At 46.4% G+C, this 24,132-nt stretch overlaps 1 protein-coding gene across 1 annotated transcript in view; it reads right to left on the bottom strand.

Annotated features, from left to right (window-relative positions):
• Positions 1–24,132, bottom strand: part of LOC115140695 (protein patched homolog 1-like) — a 167,389-nt gene that overhangs the window by 16,084 nt on the left and 127,173 nt on the right. Inside the window, exons 18-20 of the mRNA XM_065026769.1 lie at positions 23,370–23,650; positions 12,768–12,905; positions 12,408–12,550 (exon numbers count right to left, since the gene is read on the bottom strand). Coding sequence (XP_064882841.1) covers positions 12,408–12,550; positions 12,768–12,905; positions 23,370–23,650 — 562 coding nt within the window. The remainder of the gene's footprint in view (positions 1–12,407; positions 12,551–12,767; positions 12,906–23,369; positions 23,651–24,132) is intronic.

Here is a 24,132-nt window from a genome sequence, read left to right as displayed (position 1 = left end):
TCTCTCCTTTTCCTCCTATTCTCTCTCCTTTCCTCTCTATTCTCTCTCCCTTTCCCTATTCTCTCTCCTTTCCCCCCTCTCCTCCCTATCCTTTCCTCTCTCCCTTTCCCCACTATTCTCTCTCCCTTTCCCCCTATTCTCTCTCCCTTTCCTCCCTATTCTCTCTCCCTTTCCTCCTATTCTCTATCCCTTTCCCCCTGTTCTCTCTCCTTTCCTCCCTATTCTCTCTCCTTTCCCCCTATTCTCTCTCCCTTTCCTCCTATTCTCTCTCCCTTTCCTCCCTATTCTCTCTCCCTTTCCTCCCTATTCTCTCTCCCTTTCCTCCCTACTCCCTATTCTCTCTCCCTTTCCTCCCTATTCTCTCTCCCTTTCCTCCCTATTCTCTCTCCCTTTCCTCCCTATTCTCTCTCCCTTTCCCCACTATTCTCTCTCTCTTTCCTCCCTATTCTCTCTCCCTTTCCTCCCTATTCTCTCTCCTTTCCTCCCTATTCTCTCTCCCTTTCCTCCTATTCTCTCTCCCTTTCCCCCTATTCTCTCCCTTTCTCTCTCCCTTTCCCCCTATTCTCTCTCCTTTCCTCCCTATTCTCTCTCCCTTTCCTCCCTATTCTCTCTCCCTTTCCTCCCTATTCTCTCTCCCTTTCCCCCTGTTCTCTCCCTTTCCTCCCTATTCTCTCTCCCTTTCCCCCTATTCTCTCTCCCTTTCCCCCCCTATTCTCTCTCCCTTACCTCCCTATTCTCTCTCCCTTTCCTCCCTATTCTCTCTCCCTTTCCTCCCTATTCTCTCTCCCTTTCCCCCTATTCTCTCTCCCTTTCCCCCTAATCTCTCTCCCTTTCCTCCCTATTCTCTCTCCCTTTCCTCCCTATTCTCTCTCCCTTTCCTCCCTATTCTCTCTTTCCCCCTTATTCTCTCTCCCTTTCCTCTCCGCTTTTCCTTTCCCATCTCTCCTCTCTCCCTTTCCCCCTCCTCAAACTCCTCTCTCACTTTCCCAATTTCCTCCCCCTTTTCCCACTCTCCTCCTCTCTCTCCCTTTCCCCCTATTCTCTCTCCCTTTCCTCCTATTCTCTCTCCCTTTCCCCCTATTCTCTCTCCCTTTCCCCCTCTCCTCCCTATCCTTTCCTCTCCCTTTCCCCCTATTCTCTCTCCCTTTCCCCACTATTCTCTCTCCCTTTCCCCCTATTCTCTCTCCTTTCCCCCTAATCTCTCTCCCTTTCCTCCCTATTCTCTCTCCCTTTCCTCCCTATTCTCTCTCCCTTTCCTCCCTATTCTCTCTTTCCCCCTTATTCTCTCTCCCTTTCCTCTCCGCTTTTCCTTTCCCATCTCTCCTCTCTCCCTTTCCCCCTCCTCAAACTCCTCTCTCACTTTCCCAATTTCCTCCCCCTTTTCCCACTCTCCTCTCCTCTCTCCCCTTTCCCCCTATTCTCTCTCCCTTTCCTCCCTATTCTCTCTCCCTTTCCCCCTATTCTCTCTCCCTTTCCCCCTCTCCTCCCTATCCTTTCCTCTCCCTTTCCCCCTATTCTCTCTCCTTTCCCCACTATTCTCTCTCCCTTTCCCCCTATTCTCTCTCCCTTTCCTCCTATTCTCTCTCCCTTTCCTCCCTATTCTCTATCCCTTTCCCCCTATTCTCTCTCCCTTTCCTCCCTATTCTCTCTCCCTTTCCCCCTATTCTCTCTCCCTTTCCTCCCTATTCTCTCTCCCTTTCCTCCCTATTCTCTCTCCTTTCCTCCCTATTCTCTCCCTTTCCTCCCTATTCTCTCTCTCTTTCCTCCCTATTCTCTCTCCTTTCCTCCCTATTCTCTCTCCTTTCCCCACTATTCTCTCTCTCTTTCCTCCTATTCTCTCTCCCTTTCCTCCTATTCTCTCTCCTTTCCTCCCTATTCTCTCTCCCTTTCCTCCCTATTCTCTCTCCTTTCCCCCTATTCTCTCCCTTTCCTCTCTCCCTTTCCCCCTATTCTCTCTCCCTTTCCTCCCTATTCTCTCTCCCTTTCCTCCCTATTCTCTCTCCCTTTCCTCCCTATTCTCTCTCCTTTCCCCCTGTTCTCTCCCTTTCCTCCCTATTCTCTCTCCCTTTCCCCTATTCTCTCTCCCTTTCCCCCTATTCTCTCTCCCTTACCTCCCTATTCTCTCTCCTTTCCTCCCTATTCTCTCTCCTTTCCTCCCTATTCTCTCTCCCTTTCCCCCTATTCTCTCTCCCTTTCCCCCTAATCTCTCTCCCTTTCATCCCTATTCTCTCTCCCTTTCCTCCCTATTCTCTCTCCCTTTCCTCCCTATTCTCTCTTTCCCCCTTATTCTCTCTCCCTTTCCTCTCCGCTTTTCCTTTCCCATCTCTCCTCTCTCCCTTTCCCCCTCCTCAAACTCCTCTCTCACTTTCCCAATTTCCTCCCCCTTTTCCCACTCTCCTCTCCTCTCTCCCCTTTCCCCCTATTCTCTCTCCCTTTCCTCCCTATTCTCTCTCCCTTTCCCCCTATTCTCTCTCCCTTTCCCCCTCTCCTCCCTATCCTTTCCTCTCTCCCTTTCCCCCTATTCTCTCTCCCTTTCCCCACTATTCTCTCTCCTTTCCCCACTATTCTCTCTCCTTTCCTCCCTATTCTCTCTCCCTTTCCTCTCTATTCTCTCTCCCTTTCCTCCCTATTCTCTCTCCTTTCCCCCTCTCCTCCCTATCCTTTCCTCTCTCCCTTTCCTCTCTATTCTCTCTCCCTTTCCTCCCTATTCTCTCTCCCTTTCCCCCTCTCCTCCTTATCCTTTCCTCTCTCCCTTTTCCCCCTATTCTCTCTCCTTTCCTCCCTATTCTCTATCCCTTTCCCCCTATTCTCTCTCCCTTTCCTCCCTATTCTCTCTCCTTTCCTCCCTATTCTCTCTCCCTTTCCCCCATTCTCTCTCCCTTTCCTCCATATTCTCTATCCCTTTCCCCCTATTCTCTCTCCTTTCCTCCCTATTCTCTCTCCCTTTCCTCCCTATTCTCTCTCCCTTTTCCCCCTATTCTCTCTCCTTTCCTCCCTATTCTCTATCCCTTTCCCCCTATTCTCTCTCCCTTTCCTCCCTATTCTCTCTCCCTTTCCTCCCTATTCTCTCTCCCTTTCCCCCTATTCTCTCCTTTCCTCCCTATTCTCTCCCTTTCCCCTCTATTCTCTCTCCCTTTCCCCCTATTCTCTCCTTTCCTCCCTATTCTCTCTCCCTTTCCCCCTATTCTCTCTCCCTTTCCCCCTATTCTCTCTCCTTTCCTCCCTATTCTCTCTCCCTTTCCCCCTATTCTCTCTCCCTTTCCCCCTATTCTCTCCCTTTCCTCCATATTCTCTCTCCCTTTCCTCCCTATTCTCTCTCCCTTTCCCCCTATTCTCTCCCTTTCCTCCTATTCTCTCTCCTTTCCCCCCCTATTCTCTCTCCTTTCCTCCCTATTCTCTCTCCCTTTCCTCCCTGTTCTCTCTCCCTTTCCCCCTATTCTCTCTCCTTTCCTCCCTATTCTCTCTCCCTTTCCCCCTATTCTCTCTCCCTTTTCCCCTATTCTCTCTCCCTTTCCCCCTATTCTCTCCTTTCCTCTCTCCCTTTCCCCCTATTCTCTCTCCTTTCCTCCCTATTCTCTCTCCCTTTCCTCCCTATTCTCTCTCCTTTCCTCCCTATTCTCTCTCCCTTTCCCCCTGTTCTCTCCCTTTCCTCCCTATTCTCTCTCCCTTTCCCCCTATTCTCTCTCCCTTTCCCCCTATTCTCTCTCCCTTTCCTCCCTATTCTCTCTCCCTTTCCTCCCTATTCTCTCTCCCTTTCCTCCCTATTCTCTCTCCCTTTCCCCCTATTCTCTCTCCCTTTCCCCTAATCTCTCTCCCTTTCCTCCCTATTCTCTCTCCTTTCCTCCCTATTCTCTCTCCCTTTCCTCCCTATTCTCTCTTTCCCCCTATTCTCTCTCCCTTTCCTCTCCGCTTTTCCTTTCCCATCTCTCCTCTCTCCTTTCCCCCTCCTCAAACTCCTCTCTCACTTTCCCAATTTCCTCCCCCTTTTCCCACTCTCCTCTCCTCTCTCCCCTTTCCCCCTATTCTCTCTCCCTTTCCTCCCTATTCTCTCTCCCTTTCCCCCTATTCTCTCTCCTTTCCCCTCTCCTCCCTATCCTTTCCTCTCTCCCTTTCCCCCTATTCTCTCTCCCTTTCCCCACTATTCTCTCTCCCTTTCCCCACTATTCTCTCTCCTTTCCTCCCTATTCTCTCTCCTTTCCTCTCTATTCTCTCTCCCTTTCCTCCCTATTCTCTCTCCTTTCCCCCTCTCCTCCCTATCCTTTCCTCTCTCCCTTTCCCCCTATTCTCTCCCTTTCCCCCTATTCTCTCTCCCTTTCCCCCTCTCCTCTCCTCCCTATCCTTTCCTCTCTCCTTTCCCCTCCTATTCTCTCCCTTTCCCCACTATTCTCTCTCCTTTCCTCTCTATTCTCTCTCCCTTTCCTCCCTATTCTCTCTCCCTTTCCCCCTCTCCTCCCTATCCTTTCCTCTCTCCCTTTCCCCCTATTCTCTCTCCCTTTCCCCACTATTCTCTCTCCCTTTCCCCACTATTCTCTCTCCCTTTCCTCCCTATTCTCTCTCCCTTTCCTCTCTATTCTCTCCCTTTCCTCCCTATTCTCTCTCCTTTCCCCCTCTCCTCCCTATCCTTTCCTCTCTCCCTTTCCCCACTATTCTCTCTCCCTTTCCCCCTATTCTCTCTCCCTTTCCTCCCTATTCTCTATCCCTTTCCCCCTATTCTCTCTCCTTTCCTCCCTATTCTCTCTCCCTTTCCCCCTATTCTCTCTCCCTTTCCTCCCTATTCTCTCTCCCTTTCCTCCCTATTCTCTCTCCCTTTCCTCCCTATTCTCTCTCCCTTTCCTCCCTATTCTCTCTCCTTTCCTCCCTATTCTCTCTCCTTTCCCCACTATTCTCTCTCTCTTTCCTCCCTATTCTCTCTCCCTTTCCTCCTATTCTCTCTCCCCTTTCCCCCTATTCTCTCCTTTCCTCTCTCCCTTTCCCCCTATTCTCTCTCCCTTTCCTCCCTATTCTCTCTCCCTTTCCTCCCTATTCTCTCTCCCTTTCCTCCCTATTCTCTCTCCCTTTCCCCCTGTTCTCTCCCTTTCCTCCCTATTCTCTCTCCCTTTCCCCCTATTCTCTCTCCCTTTCCCCCTATTCTCTCTTCCTTTCCTCCCTATTCTCTCTCCCTTTCCTCCCTATTCTCTCTCCTTTCCTCCCTATTCTCTCTCCCTTTCCCCCTATTCTCTCTCCCTTTCCCCCTAATCTCTCTCCCTTTCCTCCCTATTCTCTCTCCCTTTCCTCCCTATTCTCTCTCCCTTTCCTCCATATTCTCTCTTTCCCCCTATTCTCTCTCCCTTTCCTCTCCGCTTTTCCTTTCCCATCTCTCCTCTCTCCTTTCCCCCTCCTCAAACTCCTCTCTCACTTTCCCAATTTCCTCCCCCTTTTCCCACTCTCCTCTCTCCCCTTTCCCCCTATTCTCTCTCCCTTTCCTCCCTATTCTCTCTCCCTTTCCCCCTATTCTCTCTCCTTTCCCCCTCTCCTCCCTATCCTTTCCTCTCTCCCTTCCCCCCTATTCTCTCTCCCTTTCCCCACTATTCTCTCTCCCTTTCCCCCTATTCTCTCTCCCTTTCCTCCCTATTCTCTCTCCCTTTCCCCCTATTCTCTCCCCTTTCCCCCTATTCTCTCCCCTTTTCTCTCTCCCTTTCCTCCTATTCTCTCCCTTTCCCCCTATTCTCTCCCTTTCCTCCCTATCCCCCTATTCTCTCTCCCTTTCCTCCCTATTCTCTCCCTTTCCTCCCTATTCTCTCCCTTTCCCCCCTATTCTCTCTCCTTTCCTCCCTATTCTCTCTCCCTTTCCCCCTATTCTCTCTCCCTTTTCCCCCTATTCTCTCTCCCTTTCCTCCCTATTCTCTCTCCCTTTCCTCCCTATTCTCTCTTTCCCCCCTATTCTCTCTCCCTTTCCTCTCCACTTTTCCTTTCCCATATCTCCTCTCTCCCTTTCCCCCTCCTCAAACTCCTCTCTCACTTTCCCAATTTCCTCCCCCTTTTCCCACTCTCCTCTCCTCGCTCCCTTTTCCCACTCTCATCTCTGTTGGCCTCTCGCAACACGAAGACGGGGAAAGTAGCTGAACTCACAGAGCTTCTGCCTTGGTTTAAAGCCACATCTACACTGGAACACACACACAAACACACACACTGCGCTGGAGCTGTTTGTAGTGAAAACATTTGAGGGGTTGACAAGGAGAGTCAGGGAAACATTTATTTCGGCATGAAAAGAAAAATAGGAGTTGGCTGTTTTGTTATTCTGCAGTCTTTAGGCACAGAATACCGCAGACACTCTCACTCCTAAGCACGCCATCGTTGACCCCTATGATAACAAGGTCAGGGAGCAGGGCGGTGTGTGTGTGTTTCCAGACCACATGAGTGGAGATGGCCCTATTTGCTTAAAAGAGATAGATCACCCACCTTAGACAACTTCCTCCTTAATGGCTACTTAGACAGTAGTCTGCAGACATAACCTAGACACTGTTCCAAGATCTGCTTAGCTACGGCTCTAAAGTGCGATCAACTTGGTCGCATATGCAACAAAATATTTTGCTGTGTGACCAGTTTTATTCTGGGAGTTTTATTCTGGGAGCACCCACCGTGAGACTAGGGAAAAGATCTCCCAGATAACGATTGTTTTAATGATAAGGTTACGCTGTACCGTTGTTTCCGAGTGCCCTAGAGAAAGCCGTTGGTGCAGATTCAATAGCGTCATGGTTGCACCATTACTACAACGAAAACGGCTCGCTTGTAACCCAACCAGGTAAAAAGACCCATATAACCGCCGCAACATTTGTATCTTTCTATAGCGCCCCCATACCCAACTGGCGGACTGCAGGTCTCGACTACAAAACAATATTAAAATACGAATAATAGCCTGGCTTCAACCTCTGGTATCATATTAACACATGTAAGATATGGACAAATGGAAATTTGATTTAACCTCTTAAAGCTAAGGGGGCAGAATTTTCACTTTTGGATAAATAGCGTGCCCAATTTCAACGTCCTGCTACTCATGCCAAGAATATAAGATATGCATATTAGTCATACATTTGGATAGAAAACACTCTGAAGTTTCTAAAACGGTTTTAATCATGTCTGTGAGTATAACAGAACTTATGTAGCAGGCAAAACCCTGAGGACTAACTGTTCAGAATTGTGCTTTTCTTTTTCCTACCTCTTCCCTATATTGTCTTTGCCATTGGATATTTAATAGCAATCTAGACGGGCTTCAACCCCTGGTATCATATAAACACATGTAAGACATGGACAAATGGAAATTTGATTTAAAACAAAAATATCACAGCCCTATGCAAAATGTGGAGAATTGTGAGAATGAACCGTTTGAGAGGGGTACGAACAGTTTGGGGTCGCATGGGTTGCGACGTGTGGGTTTGTTACTACGCCGATAAATGATGATATCCATCCGGACCTTTGCCGTTTAGGAAATGTGTGACCGGATCTCTCAAATAGTACTCGAGTACCCCTGCCATAGCGGATTGCCGGGATTGCATTTTACATCATTAACCATTTGTTTACACTTTGTTCAGTCATGTTACGTCATTGGCTAGCTAGCTAACAACCTGGTAACTTTACCAGTATAACCAAACACTTTGGGGCACAGAATGAAAGGAAAAGGGATATGTTCTTCAGGAGATAGATTAATGGTCATAGCAATCAATGAATGAGAGATCTCTTGCATGTCACAAATCCAACATTTTTAAAGAGAGAGTGTACAATTTAATGCATCTCAATGGGAAACATGCCTTTACAGTGTTACATATTCATTTCTAGTGCACCACATGTGCTTCAAAAGTAGAGGCCCAATATACTGTAGGCTGTATCTCAATACATTTAAATAATCTTACATGTATTTTCTGGTGTTCCTAAATTTCATGTAGTGCTCCTAACTTAAAAAAAAACATTGAGAGCAGCAGTGCTACCAATGAACATGTTTTATTTAGAGCCAATATGCTTAGCACTTAATAGGAACCTTGTCTCACACCTCCCCCGTGTTAGTTTTCATTTGCATTTCTCCCGTCCTTCCCCTCGACTACAGTAGCATTGAAGTGTGTGTGTGTCAGAGAGACAGAGAGCGAGAGAGAAAGACAGGAGAGAGCAAGAGAAAGAGAGAGAGGAGAGAGCGACGGAGAAAGACAGGAGAGAGCAAGAGAAAGACAGCGAGAGGAGAGAGCGAGGGAGAAAGACAGAAGGAGAGAGCAAGAGAAAGACAGAGAGAGGAGAGAGCGAGGGAGAAAGACAGAAGGAGAGAGCAAGAGAAAGACAGAAGGAGAGAGCAAGAGAAAGAGAGAGAGCAGAGAGCGACGGAGAAAGACAGGAGAGAGCAAGAGAAAGCCAGCGAGAGGAGAGACCGAGGGAGAAAGACAGAAGGAGAGAGCAAGAGAAAGACAGAGAGAGGAGACAGCGAGGGAGAAAGACAGAAGGAGAGAGCAAGAGAAAGACAGAAGGAGAGAGCAAGCGAAAGACAGAAGGAGAGAGCAAGAGAAAGAGAGAGAGGAGAGAGCGAGGGAGAAAGACAGAAGGAGAGAGCAAGAGAAAGACAGAGAGAGGAGAGAGCGAGGGAGAAAGACAGAAGGAGAGAGCAAGAGAAAGACAGCGAGAGGAGAGAGCGAGGGAGAAAGACAGAAGGAGAGAGCAAGAGAAAGACAGAGAGAGGAGAGAGCGAGGGAGAAAGACAGAAGGAGAGAGCAAGAGAAAGACAGAAGGAGAGAGCAAGAGAAAGAGAGAGAGCAGAGAGCGACGGAGAAAGACAGGAGAGAGCAAGAGAAAGACAGCGAGAGGAGAGAGCGAGGGAGAAAGACAGAAGGAGAGAGCAAAAGAAAGACAGAGAGAGGAGAGAGCGAGGGAGAAAGACAGAAGGAGAGAGCAAGAGAAAGACAGAAGGAGAGAGCAAGCGAAAGACAGAAGGAGAGAGCAAGAGAAAGAGAGAGAGGAGAGAGCGAGGGAGAAAGACAGAAGGAGAGAGCAAGAGAAAGACAGAGAGAGGAGAGAGCGAGGGAGAAAGACAGAAGGAGAGAGCAAGAGAAAGACAGCGAGAGGAGAGAGCGAGGGAGAAAGACAGAAGGAGAGAGCAAGAAAAAGACAGAGAGATGAGAGAGCGAGGGAGAAAGACAGAAGGAGAGAGCAAGAGAAAGACAGCGAGAGGAGAGAGCGAGGGAGAAAGACAGGAGAGAGCAAGAGAAAGACAGAAGGAGAGAGCAAGAGAAAGACAGTGAGAGGAGAGAGCGAGGGAGAAAGACAGAAGGAGAGAGCAAGAGAAAGACAGAGAGAGGAGAGAGCGAGGGAGAAAGACAGAAGGAGAGAGCAAGAGAAAGAGAGAGAGAGCAGAGAGCGACGGAGAAAGACAGGAGAGAGCAAGAGAAAGACAGCGAGAGGAGAGAGCGAGGGAGAAAGACAGAAGGAGAGAGCAAGAGAAAGACAGAGAGAGGAGAGAGCGAGGGAGAAAGACAGAAGGAGAGAGCAAGAGAAAGACAGAAGGAGAGAGCAAGAGAAAGACAGAAGGAGAGAGCAAGAGAAAGACAGTGAGAGGAGAGAGCGAGGGAGAAAGACAGAAGGAGAGAGCAAGAGAAAGACAGAGAGAGGAGAGAGCGAGGGAGAAAGACAGAAGGAGAGAGCAAGAGAAAGACAGAGAGAGGAAAGAGCGAGGGAGAAAGACAGAAGGAGGGAGCAAGAGAGAAAGACAGAAGGAGAGAGCAAGAGAAAGACAGAAGGAGAGAGCAAGAGAAAGAGAGAGAGGAGAGAGCAAGAGAAAGAGAGAGAGAGAGAGCGAGGGAGAAAGACAGAAGGAGAGAGCAAGAGAAAGAGAGAGAGGAGAGAGCGAGGGAGAAAGACAGAAGGAGAGAGAAAGAGAAAGAGAGAGAGCAGAGAGCGAGGGAGAAAGACAGAAGGAGAGAGCAAGAGAAAGAGAGAGAGGAAAGAGCAAGAGAAAGACAGAAGGAGAGAGCAAGAGAAAGAGAGAGAGGAGAGAGCGAGGGAGAAAGACAGAAGGAGAGAGCAAGAGAAAGACAGAAGGAGAGAGCAAGAGAAAGAGGAGAGAGCGAGGGAGAAAGACAGAAGGAGAGAGCAAGAGAAAGACAGAAGGAGAGAGCAAGAGAAAGAGAGAGGAGAGAGCGAGGGAGAAAGACAGAAGGAGAGAGCAAGAGAAAGAGACAGAGGAGAGAGCGAGGGAGAAAGACAGAAGGAGAGAGCAAGAGAAAGACAGCGAGAGGAGAGAGCGAGGGAGAAAGACAGAAGGAGAGAGCAAGAGAAAGACAGAGAGAGGAGAGAGCAAGAGAAAGACAGAAAGGAGAGAGAGAGAGAAAGAGAAAGAGCGAGAGAGGGGGAGAGTAGAAAGGGATGGAGGGAAAAGCGACCTTCACGGATGAGTGGTGTTTCAGGTAGATTCCTGTGTGACATGCAGGCTCAGGCACAGCCTTAACGCTCGACTGACGCCACAGAAAGCCACAGAAACACCACAGAAGATAACACACTTGAATAATGTGACACCGGCATGTAGAAATGTTGAAACTGTTCATTAACGCTCGCAAAATAATGTCCATACAGGTTAGAACACCTTACAATGCAAGAAGATACCAGTATCATCCAGCTTTGTAGGCTAACTTTCCTTGCTAGCTGACAGCTGAAGCCAACATCAATTCACTACCCCCCCTCCACGCACACTTTTATAAAATAAGCCACTTCTCTGCAAATGATGATGAGCAGTACAATAAAATAAGTCCCAACATTGAAGGGAAACAGATTGTCTGTGATCTCTATCCACTGAAATCTGCCAAAAACAAGCTCAGTAACTCAATGTGTAGCACACTCTTATTGAATATGCATTCATGTAAACAGGCCTAGGATACATCTTGATTCACCCAGTTTATCAATGGAGATTTGCCATTCAAATCAATTATTACCATTATGTTGTTGTTAAGTAGTTCAATTGGTAAAAACTAAGTCAAATGTACGATTGTATAATTGATTCATTAATGCATACATGGCCGTCTCTGAACTTTTTTTACATAAGAAATGTCAAATGTAATGATATTGAATGATTGAACAGAGCAGTAGCTGAGTTTAGCTGCCTGGATCAAGTGCCATTCTGGGACTTTGGTTAACCAGTGAGGGTCACTAACACCGGTACGTTTTGGACTTCTGATCCTTTTTAAACATTGTGTGTTTGAGCTACAGACTTCTGTACCATTGGATTCGTCTATTTCTTCTGCATCCCTAAATACACAACATTAGTCTGTGTGATTCATGGGGGCTGAACTAGAGCGGTGATTGTGAGAGAAGGACAGATCACGAAGGAGCCCCTGTAGAATGCGAACGGTTTGAGCGAACACACACACGTAACATGTTTTGCTTTATAACGCTCACAAGCTGGTAGGTAGAAGGTAAGGGGTTCTTCTACATAGAAGATCACAGGACACCCCCCCGACATTGTGTCTATAATACTGTAAGGGGTTCTTCTACATAGAAGATCGCAGGAAACCCCAGGACATAGTGTCTATAATACTGTAAGGGGTTCTTCTACATAGAAGATCACAGGAAACCCCAGGACATAGTGTCTATAATACTGTAAGGGGTTCTTCTACATAGAAGATCGCAGGAAACCCCAGGACATATTGTCTATAATACTGTAAGGGGTTCTTCTACACAGAAGATCACAGGAAACCCCCTGACATAGTGTCTATAATACTGTAAGGGGTTCTTCTACACAGAAGATCACAGGAAACCCCAGGACATAGTGTCTATAATACTGTAAGGGGTTCTTCTACACAGAAGATCACAGGAAACCCCAGGACATAGTGTCTATAATACTGTAAGGGGTTCTTCTACATAGAAGATCACAGGAAACCCCCTGACATAGTGTCTATAATACTGTAAGGGGTTCTTCTACACAGAAGATCACAGGAAACCCCAGGACATAGTGTCTATAATACTGTAAGGGGTTCTTCTACACAGAAGATCACAGGAAACCCCAGGACATGATGCTCACATAGCTGCTGTCACAAACTCCCCACAGTTGTTACTGACTAGTTTGACATTAATTTCCCACTGAGCAAACAATGTCTGTACTTACAGCATTCATATGAATTCATTGTTATCAGGCTTTTGCTGACATTTTTTTTTATTCACATTTGTCAATAAAACTTATAAATGCAATTGTTTATGTCAAATTGTTTTGTGCTTTACTTGTAGAGAGTGTGAGAGAGTTTGAGTCTCTTTCCATGAGTGTGTGCATGTGTATTTGAGTGTGCATGTAGTCTTTGTGCATGAGTGTGTGTTCATGTGCGTGTGTACTCTATGTGTGTTATTGTGTGTGTGTGTGCATGTGCATGTGTATGTGTATGTGTGTGTGTCCCACAACTGGTCCCACTCACCTGACGATGAAGTCAAACTCAGAGCCTGCTAGCATGAGGACTCCTAGTAGAGTAGAGAAGGCTCCGTCCAACACAGGAGCAAACATGTGTTCTAACGCCAGCACTGCCCGCCTGTTACGGTCCCCTATCGCTGTGAGGAACGCCTGCAACGTACGCACAACTAATCAGAAAAACTATCATGTCATTTGAAAATATACAAAACACTTTGTGTGTGTGTGTGTTATGTTAAGCTATTTTAGGCGTAGGGGTTAGGTTTACAGTTAGGGTTAAGCTATGGTTAGGGGTTAAGGTGTTTTGGGTTAGGGTTTATAGTCCCCACAAGGATAGTGAAAGACATTGTGGGTGTGTGTGTGTACTCACTAGAGCAACATGTACAGTGAACTCTACTCCTATGCCGACAGAGGCGATGAGGATGACCACAGGAACAGCACTGAGCTTGATCCCTATCAGCCCCATCATACCAAACAGCTCCACGGTCATCAGAGACAGGACCAGGACCTGAAACAGACAGACCGTAACACAACCGTTAATGACCATTAGAGACCATCTACAGTTTTAACGCAGGGAACAACCCCAGCATGAATCCAAACATCTCTACGGTCATCAGAGACTAAATCCCCCAAAGTCCCCACAAGGATAGTAAAACAAGGAAAATTCTCCCTCGAACCAAGAACCACATCCCCATGAGGACAAAGGCCATTAGGTTTAGGGTTTAGAGTTAAGAGTTAGAGGTTAAGGTTAGGTTTAGGGAAAATAGCATTTTGAATGGAAATTTATTTTGGGTCTCCTCAAGGATATTTAAAGGTTTGATTTTACCCTTATTTTACCAGGTAAGTTGATTGAGAACACATTCTCATTTACAGCAACGACCCAGTGAATAGTTACAGGGGAGAGGAGATGAATGAGCCAATTGGAAGCTGGGGATGATTAGGCGGCCATGATGGTATGAGGGCCAGATTGGGAATTTAGCCATGACAACGGGGTTAACACCCCTACTCTTACAATAAGTGCAATGTCATATTTAGTGACCTCAGAGAGTCAGGTCACCTGTTTAACGTCCCATCCAAAACACAGCAAAACATGTGTGGGCTGTGTGTGTGGGTTGGTCCTTCTAAACTTGTCGGGAACTAAAATAATCAGAAATCCCCACAAGGATAGTAAAACAAGGAAAATTCTCCCTCGTGGGGACATTTCCCACGTCCCCATTAGGATAAAGGCTATTTTAAATGTAGGGGTTAGGTTTAGGATTAGGGTTAAAATGAAGGTTAGAATTAGGGTTAGGGTAAGGGATTAGTGGTTAGGTTTAGACTTAGGTTTAGGTTACGGGTTAGTGAAAATAGGATTTCGAATGGAAATGTATTTTAGGTCCACACAAGAAAAGAAGAACAACATGTGTGTGTATGTGTGTGTTAGGGCTTGGAAAAGAGTTCTCACAATATAATACATTTTGATACTGCAATTTTATTGCAATTTTATGTTCCAAGCATATTGCTAACTATATGTCTGCTGCAGACAGACAAGAGAGATCATGAGAAAATGTGGATGACAAATACCAGAGCTAGCAAAAAACGATAATATACATAGTTTTTAACAAATTGATACCTGGAGTCAAAGTCATCACTAGTGTGTGTGTGGCCTGTAGCTGGGGGTAAGGGGTAAGGGCAGGGGTAAGGGTTTGGCTATGGGGGTTAGGACACAGGGGATACATTTACATTTACATTTAAGTCATTTAGCAGACGCTCTTATCCAGAGCGACTTACAAATTGGTGCGTTCACCTTAAGACATCCAGTGGAACAGCCACTTTACAATAGTGCATCTAGGTCTTTTAAGGGGGGGTGTGGGGTGAGAAGGATTACTTTATCCTATCCTAGGTATTCCTGAAAGAGGTGGGGTTTCAGGTGTCTCCGGAAGGTGGTGATTGACTCCGCTGTCCTGGCGTCGTGAGGGAGTTTGTTCCACCATTGGGGGGCCAGAGCAGCGAACAGTTTTGACTGGGCTGCGCGGGAACTGTACTTCCTCAGTGGTAGGGAGGCGAGCAGGCCAGAGGTGGATGAACGCAGTGCCCTTGTTTGGGTGTAGGGCCTGATCAGAGCCTGGAGGTACTGAGGTGCCGTTCCCCTCACAGCTCCGTAGGCAAGCACCATGGTCTTGTAGCGGATGCGAGCTTCAACTGGAAGCCAGTGGAGAGAGCGGAGGAGCGGGGTGACGTGAGAGAACTTGGGAAGGTTGAACACCAGACGGGCTGCGGCGTTCTGGATGAGTTGTAGGGGTTTAATGGCACAGGCAGGGAGCCCAGCCAACAGCGAGTTGCAGTAATCCAGACGGGAGATGACAAGTGCCTGGATTAGGACCTGCGCTGCTTCCTGTGTGAGGCAGGGTCGTACTCTGCGGATGTTGTAGAGCATGAACCTACAAGAACGGGCCACCGCCTTGATGTTAGTTGAGAACGACAGGGTGTTGTCCAGGATCACGCCAAGGTTCTTAGCGCTCTGGGAGGAGGACACAATGGAGTTGTCAACCGTGATGGTGAGATCATGGAATGGGCAGTCCTTCCCCGGGAGGAAGAGCAGCTCCGTCTTGCCGAGGTTCAGCTTGAGGTGGTGATCCGTCATCCACACTGATATGTCTGCCAGACATGCAGAGATGCGATTCGCCACCTGGTCATCAGAAGGGGGAAATAGGTAGGATACTGGTGGCCTGGTCTGGACAAAGCAAATGGTTCAACTTGAAGCACCGCCATAACTTGTCATTTGATTTGGTTTGTAAAGCTAGAGCAGGGGTTTCCAACAGGTAGATCGTAGCACACCTATGAGTAGCTCGCCAAGCAATTCTGAAAGTACATGCATTTTCCCCATCTGTTCCCATTTGTTCCAATTTTCCCCATCTGTTCCCATTTGTTCCCATTTGTTCCCATTTGCAAACTGTCATAAACATAACGCTCCCGGCTACTACCCAATAAAAGCAACATTGACATTATCCCACACCTGGTTAACCACTACTGGGTTAAGACAAACGGAACACAACATCTGCCGTTTAACTCCCCTGTCTGTCTGTCTGTCTGGTGTCAGGCAGAAATGGAGAGTAGAGACAGAAGAATGTATGATTGACAGGGATAGAGAGAAGTTGCTTTGCAAGATATCTATACCTGAAAATGCATGATCTGGGTGATTTATGGTTGATATATCAGCAGTCACATGCCTTATTTACTTTGAAGAACTACTAAAATAGTGATTTTGTCAGACGGTATAGACAGCAGCTCTATAGAGATGAGATGATGACTTGGAATGAAATGATAGTCATCAAATAAAACACATATAGTATGCATAACAACGTAATATTTACCTTACCTGGCAGAACTATATCATGATTATTTGTATCAATTGGGTGGCAATTGTTTTACAAGATCTGGCGTGACATGCTGCAGCAGTAGGCCTAACAGAAACGTCACTAGATCAACACATTCCTCTCTTGCTAGATGCGCAATTAAAGGGGATTTACCCTCTAAAATGTAAATGTGTTAGTTTTCCCCTCAGACCTAAAACATTTTATTCTGATGTGATTTAAGCATTGACATGGATTCAGAACATCCATTTTCATTGTTTCTCTATGAATAATTGTACTATTGAGAGGAAAAAAACAGAAAGAAATTCAAAACCGGGAAAATAAAACAGAATTTGGGAAAATTCTAAAGATAATTGTATGGGCCCTGTCTGAATATGCTGAATACTGTTTAGTAACCATTATTTTACCAAGTATATTGACATTGATTGTACAGTATGCAGTGCATTCGGAAAGTATTCAGACCCCTTGACTTTTTATGTTACAGCCTTATTCTAAAATGAATTTAATTGTTTTTTCCCGCATCGATCTACACACAATACCCCATAATACCCCAACAAGTGACAGGAGTCTTTGAAGCGTCCTCTGAAGCCCACTCCTGCTGTTCAAAGATCATTCACTGGCATTTCCTACAAGAAATCTGCCTCCAGAAATAAAAGCTTCTCCCAAGCGGGTGTGACACCTACTCCCATTGCCTGCTGCACTGCTGCTTGGATTCCACCTGGCGATCTGTCCCCTGTCTGGTACAGGTACCTCCACCACACTCACCTATCTCTTCCGAGCTTTCGCTTGCCTCCAGCACACACGCACTGCTAGGGCGAGTGACTCTGAACTTACAATGGCTAGCCCCAAGTCATTATATATTTTATTTTTTAATGTTCATTTTGCTATTTGCCTCATGACTCCTGCATACTTTGTTGACTACAAACTTTCTTCACCCAACCGTGGGACAGACTGTTTGCTCCCACACTCGGGACTCTGACTCTATTGGTTACATAGACGTTTGGCCTCCCATCCTATTCCAACCAGCTGTCGCCTGCTTCTTTTTCATGCTACCCAATGAAATTGCTGCACAAAATTATCTTGTTGTCATCTGATGCACATTCAGATGGCAAAAATCAGCAATGCAGAGCTCTTCCTGTCCTTTGCCATGCATTGATTGTGTTACTGTTGATGATATCTGGAAATGTGCATGTACACCCTGGCCCATCTACTGTTGCTAGCCCCAATTCTGACTTGTGCTCCGATATCTGCTTCACTGATTTCTGCTCTTGTAAAAAGCCTGGGTTTCTGCACGTTAACACTATAAGCTTATTACCTAAAATGGATCAACTGAAAGTGTGGGTTCACAGCTCCAATTCAGATGTGTTGGTCATTACTGAGACGTGGTTAAGGAAGAGTGTTTTGAACACTGATGTTAACCTTTATTGTTATAACCTTTTTCGGCAAGACATATTTTCCAAAGGTGTGGGAGTGGCAATCTTTATCAAGGACCACCTTCAGTGTGCCGGGTTGTCTCCACTAAGTCTGTCCCCAAACATTTTCATTTGCTGTTTTAAGCATTAATCTTCCAAATAGCTCTTTGTTGACTGTTGCTGGGTGCCATCGTCCTCCATCAGCACCAGCATGTACCCTACCTGCCCTAAGCTCTCTCCTGGCCCCTTACACTAAGTCTGCATTTTTCCTGCTAGGTGACCTAAACTGGGACATGCATAAACCACCTGAACAAGTCCTAAAGCAATGGGACTCCCTAAATCTTTCTCAGATTATTACCAGTCCCACAAGGTATGACTCCAAGCACCCAGAAAAGGCTACTCTCCTCGATGTTATCCTCACAAATAATCCTGATAGGTACCAGTCTGGTGTTTTCTGTAATGACCTTAGTGATCACTGTTTTACAGCCTGTGTTCGTAATGGCTGCTCAGTGAAACGACCTGTCCTGATTTGTCATAGACGCTTGCTAAAAAACTTTAAAGAGCAAGCCTTCCGTCATGAACTGGCCTCTGTAAAATTATATAGAATCAGCTTGATCCCCTCTGTCAAAGACGCTTGGACGTTTAATTTTTTTTTATTTCCAGTGATATTGTTTAAAAACACGCCCCCCCATAAAGAAAATGAGAATTAAAAACAGGTTCAGCTAGGGATGCACGATATATGGGCGAACATAACAGAATCGGACGATATTAGCTAAAAATGCCAACATCGGTTTCAGCCCGATGTCTAGTTTAATGGCGATGTGAAAAACGATGTCATACCTATGTAACTTAGGTAACGGACGTAATGACGCTGCGTAATATTTTGCGCTTCACGTGCAACACAGCATTCCTAACTAGCCCACACAATGTCTGCTGTGTGTATCGAGCAGTCAACAAGTCCAGCAGTCATTTGAAAGAGTAAAAACATTTCAGCGAGACAACTCAAAGGTGAAATCCATTAACGCCAAGATAATGGAATTCATTGCCCTTGACAATCAAGCGTTCTCTGTCGTGAGTGATGTTGGCTTTCGCCGACTGGCCGAGCACCGGTACACACTACCAAGTGCTCTATTTTTCAGATGTTGCCCTACCGGAGTAACACAGTAATAGCGTCACTACTATTAGCTTCACGACATACATACTATGGAATGCCGTTTGGGTCTTTGCGTGTCAAAAAAGATACAGCAGCACTGTCAAAGCTGTACAAAAAAGTCTGCAAACAAGTAAACACGGCCACGAACGATACGTTTACAATACCGCATTGGTAATAAAGCATCATTTGTTTCGACCGCAACTTCTGGTTACACGTCAAATAGTGTTATTTGACATGTATCTTTTTGACACGCAAAGACCCAAATGGTGTTCCATTGAAATCTTGGTTAAGAGAATGAAACATCAGAACAACGAAACAGCACAGCAAGTAAGTGAAAGAAATAGGTTTTGATTATGTTTTACTGGTAATGGGGACATATGTAAATGTCAACAAAATAACTTCTTGGTCAGTGTGGTGTGTGTGTGTGTGTGTGTGTGTGTAACCTTTATTTAACTAAGCAAGTCAGTTAAGAAGAAATTCTTATTTACAATGACGGCCCAGACGACGCTGGGCCAATTGTGCGCCGCCCTATGGGACTCAAAATAAATAAAATAATGACAAAGCAAAAACAGATTTCTAGACATTTTTGCAAATGTATTAAGATACTGAAATATTACATTTACATAAGTATTCAGACACTTTACTCAAAGTACTTTGTTAAAGCAACTTTGGCAGTGATTACAGCCTCAAGTATTCTTGGGTATGACGCTACAAGATTGGCACCTGTATTTTTGGAGCTTCTCCCATTGTTCTCTGCAGATCCTCTCAAGCTCTGTCAGGTTGGATGGGGAGCGTCGCTGCACAGCTATTTTCAGGTCTCTCCAGAGATGTTCGATCTGGTTCAAGTCCGGGCTCTGGCTGGGCAACTCAAAGACATTCAGAGACTTGTCCCGAAGCCATTCCTGTGTATTTTTGGCTGTATGCTTAGGGTCATTGTCCTGTTGGAAGGTGAACCTTTGCCCCAGTCTGAGGTTCTGGAGCAGGTTTTCATCAAGGATCTCTCTGTACTTTGCTCTGTTCATCTTTCCCTTGATCCTGACTAGTCTCCCAGTCCCTGCTGCTGAAAAACATCCCCATATGCTGCCACCACATTGCTTCACCGTAGGGATGGTGCCAGGTTTCCTCCAGACGTGACGCTTGGCATTCAGGCCAAAGACTTCAATCTTGGTTTCAACAGACTTGATTCTTATGGTCAGAGAGTCCTTTAGGTGCCTTTTGGCAAACTCCAAGCAGGCTGTAATGTGCTTTTTACTGAGGACTAGCTTCCGTCTGGCCACTCTACCACAAAGGCCTTATTGGTGGAGTTCTGCAGAGATGGTTGTCCTTCTGAAAGGTTCTCCCATCACCACAGACAAACTCTGGAGCACTGTCAGATTGACCATCAGGTTCTTGGTCACCTCCCTGACCATGGCCCTTCTCCCCTGATTGCTCAGTTTGGCTGGGCGGCCAGCTCTCTTACTTCTTACATTCAATAATGATGGAGGACACTGTGTTTTTGGGGACCTTCAATGCTGCATACACTTTTTGGTACCCTTCCCCAGATCTGTGCCTCGACACAATCCTGTCTCTGAGCTCTAAGGACAATTCCTTCGACCTCATGGCTTGGTTTTTGCTCTGATCATGCACTGTCAACTGTGGACCTTATATAGACAGATGTGTGCATTTCCAAATCATGTCCAATTAATTGAATTCACCACAGGTTTCTATAACTTGATTGGAATATACATCTCAAGGATGATCAATGGAAACAAGATGCACCTTATGTAAATAAGATGCACCTTATGTAAATAAGGTATTTTATGCATTTGTAAAAATGTCAATAAAACTGTTTTCCCTTTAGAATCGGGCTGTAATGTAACAAAATGTGGAAAAGGTCAAGAGTTCTGAATACTTTCCAAATTAACTCTGTGAGTGCATGTGTGTGTATGTGTGTATCACTGGAAACCCCTACAGCACATGTGTAGGAGAGAAATAGGGAAACGGCTGTATTTTAGGTGGGAGTGGGAGTTGCTTGGTAACTTGTGTCCTATCCCCATTTATTTTAGGTCAGTTTCTGGGAGAGACAGAGTAGACTAAACACAACAGCACAAGATAAACACTGGGACAGGACTGGGATAGAAAAACACAGCAGCATGATCTCCTCTTCTCCACTCCCCGTCTCTCTTCTCCTCCCTTCCCTCCCCTCACCACTCCTCCCTTTCCTTCCCTCTCCTCCACTCACCACTCTCCTCCACTCACCACTCTCCTCCTTTCACTCTCCTCCACTCACCACTCTCCTCCACTAACTTCTCCCATCCCTCTCCTCCACTCACCACTCCTGTCCTCCTTTCCCTCTCCTTCACTCACCACTCCACTCCTCCACTCACCACTCCACTCCTCCACTCACCACTCCTGTCCTCCCATCCCTCTCCTCCACTCACCACTCCTGTCCTCCTTTCCCTCTCCTTCACTCACCACTCCACTCCTCCACTCACCACTCCACTCCTCCACTCACCACTCCTGTCCTCCCATCCCTCTCCTCCACTCACCACTCCTGTCCTCCTTTCCCTCTCCTCCACTCACCACTCCTGTCCTCCTTTCCCTCTCCTCCACTCACCACTCCTCCACTCACCACTCCTGTCCTCCTTTCCCTCTCCTCCACTCACTTCTCCCATCCCTCTCCTCCACTCACCACTCGTCCTCCTTTCCCTCTCCTCCACTCACCACTCCTCCACTCACCACACGTCCTCCTTTCCCTCTCCTCCACTCACCACTCCTCTCCTTCACTCCTCCACTCACCACTCCTCCCCTCCACTCACTACTCCTGTCCTCCTTTCCCTCTCCTCCACTCACCACTCCTCTCCTCCACTCACCACTCCTGTCCTCCTTTCCCTCTCCTCCACTCACCACTACTCTCCTCCAATCACCACTCCTCCACTCACCACTCCTGTCCTCCTTTCCCTCTCCTCCACTCACCACTCCTGTCCTCCTTTCCCTCTCCTCCACTCACCACTCCTCTCCTCCATTCACCACTCCTGTCCTCCTTTCCCTCTCCTCCACTCACCACTCCTGTCCTCCTTTCCCTCTCCTCCACTCACCACTCCTCCACTCACCACTCCTGTCCTCCTTTCCCTCTCCTCCACTCACCACTACTCTCCAACCTTCTCTTCTCCTCCACACACTTCATCCCTTCCCTCTCCTCCACTCACCACCTCTCTCCTCCCTACCTCCCTCTCTCTCTCCTCCCTACCTTCCTCTCTCTCTCCTCTCCACACTCCCACAGTCACACAGTGTATGGGAGTGGAGGTTTAAAACTGATAGATTGGAATGTTCTGTAATAAGTAAGTCTCCTTTTACAGGAGTATAATCTGACAGATTTATGAAAATGGACTTTATAGTGATATATGATGTCAACACACATTCTGCCCATATATTCAATGCAAAAAGAATGACGCTTTAGAATGTGTGTGCGTTTGCATGTGTGTGCATTCACATGAGTAGGGTTACAAAGCTACTGGTAATTTACCTAAATTACCAGAATTTTCAGGAATTTGGGTAATTAACAGAAAATCTATGGCAATCTATTGTAACTTTGGTCATTTCTTATTTTTTTATTCATATATACAGTACCAGTCGATAGTTTGGACACACCTACTCATTCAAGGGTTTCTTTATTTTATTTTTTCTTTATTTTTCTACATTGTAGAATAATAGTGAAGACATCAAAACTATGGAATAACACATATGGAATCATGTAGTAACCAAAAAAGTTAAGCAAATCAAAACATATTTTATATTCTTCAAAGTAGTCACCCTTTGCCTTGATGACAGCTTTGCACACTCTCAGCATTCTCTCAACCAGCTTCATGAGGTAGTCACCTGGAATGCATTTTAATTAAGAGGTGTGCCTTGTTAAAAGTTAATTTGTGGAATTTATTTCCTACTTGAGCCAATCAGTTGTGTTGTGACAAGGTAGGGGTGGTATACAGAAGATAGTCCTATTTGGTAAAAGACCAAGATCATATTATGTCAAGAACAGCTAAAATAACAAGAGAGAAACGACAGTTCACCATTACTTTAAGACATGAAGATCAGTCAATGCGGAAAATGTCAAGAACTTTTAAAGTTTCTTCAAGTGCAGTCGCAAAAACCATCAAGTGCTATGATGAAACTGTCTCTCATGAGGAACACCACAGGAAAGGAAGACCCATAGTTACCTCTGCTGCAGAGGAAAACTTTATTAGAGTTACAAGCCTCAGAAATTGCAGCCCAAATAAATCCTTCACAGAGTTCAATAAACACACACATCTCAACATCAACTGTTCAGAGGAGACTGCGTGAATCAGTCCTTCATGGTTGAATTGCTGTCAAGAAACCACTTCTAAAGGACACCAATAATAAGAAGAGACTTGCTTGGGCCTAGGAACACGAGCAATGGACATTAGACTGTTGTAAATCTGTCCTTTGGTCTAATGAATCCAAATTTGAGAATTTTGGTTCCAACCGCTGTGTCTTTGTGAGACGCAGAGTAGGTGATTGGCTGATCTCCGGACTTGTGGTTCCCACCATGACGCATGGAGGAAGAGGTGTGATGGTGCTTTGCTGGTGACATTGTCAGAGATTTATTTAGAATTCAATGCACACTAAACCAGCATTGCTACCACAGCATTCTGCAACGATACGCCTTCCCGTCTGGTTTGCGCTTATTTGGACTATCACTTATTTTTCAACAGGACAATGACCCAACACACCTCCAGGCTGTGTAAGGGCTACTTGACTAAGGAGAGTGATGGAGTGCTACATCAGATGACCAGGCCTCCACAATCACCTGACCTCAATCCAATTGAGATGGTTTGGGATGAGTTGTACCGCAGAGTGAAGGAAAAGCAGCCAACAAGTGCTCAGGATATGTGAGAACTCCTTCAAGACTATTGGAAAAGCATTCCACGTGAAGCTGGTTGAGAGAATGCCAAGAGTGTATAAAGCTGTCGTCAAGTCAAAGGGTGGCTGTATGCATCTGTGTGTGCATCTCTCTGAGTGTGTGTATCTCTCTGCGTTAGCCTGTGAGTACTCACGATGATGCCGGCAGTCCAGGGGTTGAGCAGAAAGAGGGCACAGACGAGGAAGGTGCAGGCTAGCACCACGCTGATGGAGAGCAGCAGCCAGTGTCTGAGGCCTACGTACTGCTCCCAGAAGAGGAAGGGGTAGCCGTTGGGGTAGCTGGGTAGGCCCTGGCTGCTGTAGTTACTGCAGATGGCTCGCACCGACTCGATGGCCTCCACAAACTGGGGGGTCTCGCGGAGCCCGTTGAGGTAGAATGGAAACTGTGCATATTCGATGGGCTCGGCAGCAGGAACTAGACAGAGAGGGGGGGGGGGGTAGAGGTTTTGAAAAGGTGCAAGAACGGTAGAGTTCAAACAAGTGCACCATGTTTCAACACCAACTCACTTTGCCTCACCACACAAATGAATCAGGACTGGCTGGTGGGCAGAGCTAGAACATGGTCCCATGAGCCTTGGTAGATACTGACATGTATGTGTGCGTGTAAGAGTGTGTGGGGGGGATCCATTCTCTCCAGCCTCAGCCTAGTGATGGGCTAATGACAGCAGGCCAGAAGTTGATACTATTACAAACCTGAATCATCTCTCTCTCTCTCTCTCTCTCTCTCTCTCTCTCTCAGACACATGTTCTAAACTAACGTCATTCTCCCCATGTCACGTCATGTGCCCTCAGCTTCCTTATACCCACAACACCCCTTTATAACATTATTACACCCACCTCACAACACTATAATATCTTATACCCACAACACCCCTTTATAACATTATTACACCCACC

Source organism: Oncorhynchus nerka, linkage group LG13, assembly GCF_034236695.1.
Source record: "Oncorhynchus nerka isolate Pitt River linkage group LG13, Oner_Uvic_2.0, whole genome shotgun sequence".
NCBI classification, from domain to species: Eukaryota; Metazoa; Chordata; class Actinopteri; order Salmoniformes; family Salmonidae; genus Oncorhynchus; species Oncorhynchus nerka.
The sequence above is the reverse complement of the archived record's forward strand: the minus strand, read 5'-3'. Positions and strand labels throughout refer to the sequence as shown.